The following is an 8,751-nucleotide window of genomic DNA, read 5'->3' as shown; positions in this document are numbered from 1 at the left end:
ATGATCTTTATGTCCCGATGGCAATCAATACATAATGTGTTCTTAAAAAAGAGTGTCACTGTCATTAGGGTCCAATTTTATGAAACCAATCAAATCCCGTCCTGCTGTTCTGCCCGCCTCCTGCATACACTCCCCGTCCCCTGCCTCTGCTTCTTCCCCTGACTCAACTCACTGCCCCTCTCGCTCGACCTTGGGCCTGTCCCCTCTGACCCGATTAGGTGCTTTTCTCAGGACTGTAGTCCGGATCAGAGTCTAAAAAGCTCTCACCACGGGGGCTCTGACAAGCAAACAAATTAATGACATTTAGTAAGTCCTACAGAAATGTATATGTATTGTAGTGTCCATCCAGATGACAAGCCGATTCATGAACACGTTGAGCTCAAAGAAAAAAGTGTTATGGGATTAAAGTTGAACTGTTTTCAACTGCTTTACTTTCGCCTTGATGACTCAAAGCAACAACTGCTGGAGGAAGTCACCACTAACCCCACAGTCTAATGAAAACTTCTGCTTTGTGCTACTCCACTTATAATCCTGTGCACTTACATTAATAATCTTATGTTCATGTTGCAATGATTTACAAAAAATCAGCTTGTACAGTCTCTGCCACACAGTCTTCTGTGAACATTTAGAAAGAGCCTTCTGTGATTTTATTGTACATGCCATGGTTTATAGATGCCACAGGCTGGTCTATAAACGAGCCCACAAAGCTCATCTGTGGAGAAATGTGAACAGATGAGGATCTTTATCTGTCTTGTTATTGAATTTTGTTTGCGCGAGTTCAGTTTCTGTGCATAATGCTCACAAATTGCATCACCCCCCCCCCCTAAACTTAAAGTCAACATGATACCTGTGGTTGTTGGTTTGGTGTTCCTCTACAATCACATCAAGTTTAGATTTACTTTCACAGACCAGGATGCTTCTTATTTTCCCACAGTCATTTGTGTTTGTGTTTTTTTTCCTTTTCTTTTTTTGGCTGGGACTTTCCAGGAAGCTTGCACAATCCCATCAGGCCTGTTTGAACTTGATCGTCATGCTGAAAACATTTCCTGTAAGGATTTTGATAATGATTTCTCTTTTCTGTGCAGTGAGATTGATGTCTTACCAAATTCTTGCTGTTTTGAATCTGTATTTTTTTGGTAAATGATAATCAATTTTACATAAAGCTCCTGTGAGGAGACTTAACCAGTTATGCAACATGACATCTCTTTATGACCTACAAAGACAAGTCCATCAGCAGAAAGACTGCTTCTTTGGAGTTCCTTTAAGTGCCTGAAATCACCACCACAGGGTAGGTGTCAGGCGTTTGCTGCTATCCACATCTACTGATACATTTGAATCTAAACATAAAACAGGAGGAGATTTTTAATTAAACACAAACAAGATAAGCAAGGATGAAATGTAACCTACTGCTTTGTTCACAGGGGGCGGTTAGATCCACACAAACTGAGCTTAGACTCAGTATACTCAAATGTAGAAATGTATTCACTGGTTTAAATCTTTATCAGAAAAGCTCTTTATTGTTTATCATTCTTAATTCCAACTCATTACTTTGCATTCACTGCCCTTGCATCCATACATTTCATTTACTCAGTTACAGTCACGTTACCTTGAGATAACAAAGCAGGTTTTCTTGTGATAATGGACTGACTTTCTGGTGGTCTATAAAACTGAACTTAAACTTTCGTCTATACTTTTTTTGTTTTTGTTTTAAGCTTTTTGCAACTCTGGGAATACAAGATTAGGTAGAGAAAATAGTTTTATCTTAATCTTTAACACGGAAAAAGGGAATCAACTGTAATAAAATGAATTGCTACTTGTCAACTAAGGGCTTCCATAGTCACCTAATTCTGTAAAAAGCACTTTTTGTTTCAAATTTGTGGAAATCCTACATTTTCAAGGTTCAAGGTTCATTTCATTGTCATTCAGTCACATTTAAAAACATGAAGGAACGAAACACATTACTCAGGTCCAGCAGCATACAGAACAGATAACAAGCTAAAAGCAGACTCTACAAATAAAGACATAAATACATACCCTCAAGCCGACAGTAAGTAAATATAAAAACAGTTTAAAACCAGCGAGAAAGTGCAGTAATGAGTGCATGCAGTCACAGCGGTAAAGTGCAGAGAACAGACCAAAAGAGAGTTCACAAGTCTCACAGCTTCTGCAAAGAAGCTTCACCTTAGCCTTGTTGTTCTGGCTTTTAGGCTGCACAGATAAGACATTAAAAATAAATACAATTTTGAAGAAAACTTCTGTCAATAAAAACATATTCTTAAAGGTATAATTTGTCATTTGAGGAAAAAGATTATTCACTGTCTTGAGATTTACACAAGTACATAAATTCCCCTCTTGTATGTGTATGTTAAATATAACACAGGTCACAAGCCTAACAGAGACTTAAAGAGGGGGAAACTGAGTCCGACTCCCTTCAAAGGTAACAAAATCTCACATTAAGCCATCTTTCCCAAATCTATTTGATCCCTTACATTTATATCCATCAGTGAGACAAGCTAAGATGGAAATAATGCACAGCTGATCCTGAATACTCTTATTTTCTGACAGCTTCATTCACATTTCTTATACCTGCCTCTAGATGTGGGGCTTTTATTCTGAAAGAAAAAGTGACCAGTGTGATTGGAAGTGACTTTTCAGTCGGTGCCAAATGAACAGAGACTGCAGGTAGAGGAACCAGACTGTAGCATGACAGCATCCTATCATTAACAGGTGAGTTTGATGCAGAAAGACTGGAACTTTTTAAATAGACTCTGTGTTAAATGAGAGCTTTTTTTTTAAATTGTTAAGTCTGCCAAGATTGAATTATGTTACATTTTTAGAGAAAGCAGAGTTTTGGGTAATTTAAGAAGTGATGATAAAAGACAAACATTCATAAGCAAACGAAAAAACATTGTAAGAAAAGAAGGGCCTGGAAAGAAAGTTTCATTTTTCTGTGTTTGCAAACGGTTCAGCTGGATTCATATGTAAATTATGTAAAATATAAATAACACAGATATGGAAGATGATCAGGGTCACTGGGCCAACATAAAACTTGTCGTCTATTCTATTCTGTCCATCTGATTTCTGACCTCATTCTCATTATTCAGACTATTATTTGCAGAATCCTGAGATTAAAGTCAGTATTCAGACTTTGTTGTAATACATCAGAGTTCTGGCTTTCATCTCAGGATTCTGGCTTTAAAGTCAGGATTAAAAAAAAAAGATAGTGCTGGCTTAACATCCCAATTTTATGTTTTTCAGTGGCCTTAAGCCTCTTCCGTACACATGTACTGTCTGTAAGACTCTCCTAGAAGACTTCTCATGCAGGTTTAAAAAACTGTGACACACAAGTTTGAACTCTGCAAATAAAAAGTCTTTACAGCTTAAAGTCACTGAACAAAAACATTCAAGACAGGCAACAATAAGTTCAATCTTCATGCCTTAAAGCTGTAATACATCAGCATATTTGGATGTGATAGGATTGTTAACCAAACCAGCGACTCTCTGTTGACTTTGCCAGGTGCAAACATATTCATGCACTGACCCATTCTGCTCTAAAAACACACAGACACACACCTGCAACAAGAAAAGAGCGACTTAAGGTCTCCACAAAAATATCAAAGTACATTTTTTATGTTTCAGGTGTGCGAGCAGCTGACAGTCAGAGCATGTGTCCTGCGTGGTGCCGACTCCTGAAGGCCTTCTGTTCTGGGTTTGAGGAGCTGTTGCTGAAGTCTTGTTGCAGCACAGCTCTCGGGGTGAGGGGATGAAAACAATATACTTGTATTCTATATAGTTTTGGATTATGTGTTTATCAGCTGATGTTTGTTTGTTCTGAATCCTTCACAGACTTTGCAGATCATGGTGGGGCTGTTCAACATTGGACTTGGTCCGGGGCGGACAAGCATAGTTTCTGGAGATTTGGCCAGCTTGGGAGCTGCTTACTGGCTGGGTGGTGTGGTAAAATAAGACTTTTGCTTCAGTATAGCCAGGCTAACATATTTCTGTCATTCCTCATGCTTAGTAGCTTTTACATTTTACAAATGTAATCCTGCAGGGAGTGAGTTCTCTGATTCTGTTGGGACAAAATATAGAGCAAAAAAAAAAAAAAAAAGTATCCTGAAAGATTCAAAATTGCACTGATTGAGGCAACGCTTTGTTGTCAAAACGACACACCTCATGCATAGGGACTGCAGTCCTACTTGCAGCGGTTGCAGGTTCTCTCTTCTGTATGTCCTCCCCCTCTCTCTGCTCCCCTTATTCCCTGTCTCTCCTCAGCTGTGCTGTCAATTAAAAGCAAAGTGCTCCCAAAAATCACTTTTAAAAAGTGCAGTGGTTTCTGCTTGAATGTCTCTGATACTCTGATTCTGCTTCTCTCTCTTCAGTTTATTGTGACTGGAATCTTGTCCATTTTGGCGGGACAGTTCCCTTCACGCGTCTTGGTGAGTAACACTTCCACTACTACGATGGTGCCCTGTTAAAGCCTGGCAAAACTCTTGCCTCTCACGTTATGTCATGTCTGTCTGAGATCATGAACTTGATGTCTGAAAAAGGTTCGAAATCTGAAGTCACTGTCATCTCCCCCTCTGCCCTCAGTTGTAGTTTATTTCATAATCTGTCCTCCAGCCTGGATGCTCTATATAATAACGTTCTTAGAGGCCCACCACCTGGGAGTTATTTTTGACTCTGATCTTTCCTTTGACACCAAGTGACCAAAGTTATGCAGTCCTGTTTCACTCAGCTAAAATCAGGGCTTTCCTTTCTCCTCCTGACTTAGAAAAGTCATCCATAGATTTCTTCCTCCTGACTTGACTACTGTAATGCACTTAAGCATCAGCAAGTGCAACATCCAAAGACTGCAAATAATTCAAAACGCTGCTGCCAGGTTTTCAACACAAACAGTGGTCCTCGCTGCCCTTCACTGGCACCTGTGAGGTTTAGAACTGATTTTAAGATGCTTAAATAGCCAGTCTCCAGCGTATATTAGTTCTGCTAACTCTCTTTAGCCTGACCGCTGCATGAGGTCCTGTTGCACTGCCCAACTCGTGGTTCCCAAATCTTGACTGTAGGCTTTGTTGTTCTTGTCTATTTCACACTGTATTATTAAAGTATCAGATTTTACTTTTTGTTGTTGCTGTTATCATTTTCCCAGTTGTATTGTTATTGTGCTGTGCCTTGTTTCGAATAGATTGTTATTAATGCCTGAACCTACCGCTGTGAGGTATCCACAGGGGGCAGCAAAATCGACACAAACCAAAAGTTCCTCACTGGAGCTTTGAAAACAAGTCTTGACTAAAGGAATTGTTCTGAAAGATTTTACAAAAAGATTGATATAAAAATCTATAATACATCACTCATGCACTTCTAAATGTAGCTTGAATTTGGCCTCTAACTGGAGGTGTCTCTGCTCTCAGGTGGGCTTCACTGTGTTCATGAACATAGCTGCAGCGATCTTCGCCATCACTGGCATCGTGCTGTACGCCATCGACCTGCGAGATGCCTCCCTGCTCTGGCTGTGTGACCGCAGCAGAAGCAGTGCTGATCGTCATCACGGAGACAACTGCAGGGCTGTGGCCCTCCGTGCACAGGCAAGCATGCTTCTAAAGTTAACCAAAAAACGCATTGATACTGAACTTAAAGAAGTGTTTAGTTTCTGGCCAGACGACAGTTTGTTTTATCAGATTGAATATTTACACTCAACTGGAACTGGAAAAATCTATTTTAGTATTGAAATTGAATGTTTCTAGTAAATTAAATTGAATTCATGTCCTGATTTCTGATCCCTCAGACTTTGTTGAAGTCCATGGACACCATGATGATCGCGCTGGCCATGCTCCAGCTCTCTGTCTGCGTAATCCTCACTATCCTGGGCATCAAGGCTTTAATCAGTGAGATGAAGAAGGAAAAGGTAGAGACCAAGAAATGATACTCGTATGTTGACATGTACATCTGAGTGTTACATTCAGGATGATGGAACAAAGTATTAGAAGCTAAAGGAGCAGCCATTTAATGTTTTCTTTACAAAACACCCTAAAGGAGGCATAGTACCCATAATACAAATTTTGCATAAAACAGCTGATGGACAGGAACAGCATGCTTCCTCCAGTGTGTCAGATCCTCAAAGCTCTCTGCTACAGTCCCACGGGCTGCTCCATAAAGTCAGGGATGATGCAGACAGGTGTGACTACAGCTCTCGGGGTAAGAACAGTTGAATTGTTTTTATTCCTCTGCAGTTTATTCCCAAAGTGGTGGTTCTGTTTGGTGTAATTGTTTTGAATCTTTACAGACTATACAGATCATGGTGGGCTTGTTCAGCATTGGGCTCGGGCCGGGACGAACTAGCCAACACCCTAGAGACTTTACCTACTTAAGAGCTGCTTACTGGCTGGGTGGTGTGGTAAGAGCACATTAGTTTCTTTACTTTTACTCAACTAAACTTCTTTCACACAAGCTGTACACTGAGAATTATCCAGCATTGTCCAGCCCTCAGTAAAAAGTCTGTGTAAGGTTGGGGTGAGCTGATACGTAAATAAAGCAGGTAATAGTCTTGGGCATTCACCCCATGTGAGTGAGTGATAATAGTCATGATATACACCCTTAAACCTTCTTTATTTGTGAAGATGTTTTTAGTCTTTTGAAAAATAAGAACAAGTGAAATAAGGTGTTTTTCAACCACAGGAACTTTACCCCAGAACTAGGGACTTTACCCCTGAACTACGTGCGTTTCGACCGGAGGAACCAGGGTCTAAATTTAGTTCAGGGGTAGATATTGTCCCCCTGAAAAGCCCCTGCTTGGGGGGTAGTACTTTTCAAAGGTCCTAGGACTTTCGGTTGAACATTACGTTGTTTGTGGAGTTTACACAGTTCTTGAAACACAGAGGGAGTTCCTGGGAATGCATACTAGTTTAGGTTTTTATTGAGATTTCAAAATATTATATTTTTAAAAAAAATTTCTCCATACGTCACTGGCCTGATTTGCACAATCTACCTGGGACTTCAGCCTGTGGTCGAAACACAGACAACAATTGGGGCACAGGAACCTTTTAGTTCAGGGGAAAGTAGTTCTGGGGGCTAAAAGACCCCGGAACTCTTGGTCAAAATGCACCTATAGATAATGAATAATTTGAATGAACTGTGCTGTTCTTTGCTCTTCAGTTCCTTGTGTCTGGACTCACCTCTGTCCTTGCTGGCCGGTTCTCCTATGTTTGTTCAGTGAGTAAAGCCTTAAGATTATTTAAAACATGCACTCGTTTATGGCATTTATAACATGAAACATGCTGCTCTAATGTTTGAATGAGACCTATGCACATCCCTAATGATCACTGCCTTCTCTATTAAACATAATATCATCAGAGGAGTTGGCAATAAAAGGTTTCAAAAATTTAAATAAAATAAAGACACTGTGGAGCTTTTGAGGTCAGTGAGGTCAAACATACAATGAAATGTTTCTTCTCAGGTGGGCTTCACCGTGTTCATGAACATACTGGGATCCATCTTCTCCATCATTGGTATCGTGCTGTACAGCATCGACCTGAGAGGAACCATAACCACTGATTATTGTCGAGGCCCGGATGATGACAGCTGTTATTACATGGCACAGTTCTTCAGAGTAAGCAAACCTCTAGAACACTGATGGTTTCACAGTGAATATCTTTATTTTGATGTATTTGTGTTTGCACTGTATACATCTTTAATACTTGGATTTTAAATTGAAGTTTGTTTTTTAACCCTCTTTGGGTGAAGTTAAACTCTGTCCTGTGATTATTTCTCGGCTGTGTCAGCGTTTGATGACAGGAATGGACATCACAATGCTCGTCCTGACTGTTCTCCAGCTGTGTGTCTGCATCAGCTTTGCTGTTCTGGGCATCAAGGCTCTGATCAACAGGAAGACAGAAGAGGTATGAATCAAGAGAAACACAAAATCAAAAGAGAAATTATTACAGTTAGTCCTATAGTGTCTGTGAAATTAGTCACAACGCTCTTTTTTTCATAGCAGCAGTCTGCTATTGAGAAATAATGGAAATAACAGACTGCTGCTATGAATGTTGCTATGTGATGACCAATCAGAATTAAGCACTCAACACAGTAACATAAAACAACATTCTGATGACAAGAAACTTAGCAATAACATTTTTGCTTGATCCATAGTCAGACAATTTCACTCATTACAGATAATCCAGACATTGATTTTGCTGACAATATCTTGAAATATCATGAGATAAAACAGCTGTGTGAAGCAGCTGTTGTTGTTAAGTTTCTGGTTCAGTATTTAGTGTTACATTCAGTAAAGTCATATTCTGGAACCATCTGTTTCATGCCATTCTCTCTGTTCACACAGGATGGAAAAAGTGCAGAAGATCAGTGGCCACAGTTGGAAAAAGTCCTCCTCACCAGTTCTGGAGTCTTAAATCCATTTTAAATAATCATGTGTATTTTGTAATGACAGAGCAGCTCATTAATGTAACACATCGGATATTAAACAAACAGTTTGATCAATGTAGCTTAAATGTTTTATACCACAAAGAGACCACAATTTTTGATAATCACTTTTTTGTTTTATCTGTTTGCATTTAAAAAAAAATCGCATCTGTCTTTATGAAAATATGTAAAGCAGTAAATAAAAATGTCCCAAAAGACACTTCTGTTGAGTTTTCATTCTTCATCTTTCACTGATAATATTCCATATACCTATGTTCAGAATTGATGTCATAAAATATCAGCATACAAAATAAATAAAACAATGTTAAAAGAAAC

At 39.4% G+C, this 8,751-nt stretch overlaps 1 protein-coding gene across 1 annotated transcript; it reads left to right on the top strand.

Moving 5' to 3' along the window:
* The first annotated feature begins 2,685 nt into the window (after positions 1 to 2,685).
* LOC117823226 lies at positions 2,686 to 8,576 on the top strand. Its single transcript, XM_034698342.1, has 12 exons — positions 2,686 to 2,727; positions 3,640 to 3,755; positions 3,847 to 3,957; positions 4,383 to 4,439; positions 5,412 to 5,585; positions 5,786 to 5,905; positions 6,073 to 6,195; positions 6,284 to 6,394; positions 7,153 to 7,209; positions 7,454 to 7,606; positions 7,779 to 7,895; positions 8,336 to 8,576. The coding sequence occupies exons 2-12, from the start codon at positions 3,666 to 3,668 to the stop codon at positions 8,414 to 8,416; spliced, it is 1,194 nt and encodes a 397-aa protein (XP_034554233.1). The 5' UTR covers positions 2,686 to 2,727; positions 3,640 to 3,665; the 3' UTR covers positions 8,417 to 8,576.
* The last annotated feature ends 175 nt before the right edge of the window (positions 8,577 to 8,751 follow it).

This window comes from Notolabrus celidotus, chromosome 12 (assembly GCF_009762535.1).
Source record: "Notolabrus celidotus isolate fNotCel1 chromosome 12, fNotCel1.pri, whole genome shotgun sequence".
NCBI lineage: Eukaryota > Metazoa > Chordata > Actinopteri > Labriformes > Labridae > Notolabrus > Notolabrus celidotus.
This window is presented reverse-complemented; position numbering and strand designations above follow the sequence as displayed.

Excerpts from the sequence above, each read along its gene's own strand:
- LOC117823226 (XM_034698342.1), top strand. The coding sequence starts at position 3,666 with ATGTGTCCTGCGTGGTGCCGACTCCTGAAGGCCTTCTGTTCTGGGTTT. Across the intron at positions 3,958-4,382 it reads CTTACTGGCTGGGTGGTGTG|TTTATTGTGACTGGAATCTT; the intron begins GTAAAATAAGAC and ends CTCTCTCTTCAG. Across the intron at positions 7,607-7,778 it reads ACATGGCACAGTTCTTCAGA|CGTTTGATGACAGGAATGGA; the intron begins GTAAGCAAACCT and ends CGGCTGTGTCAG.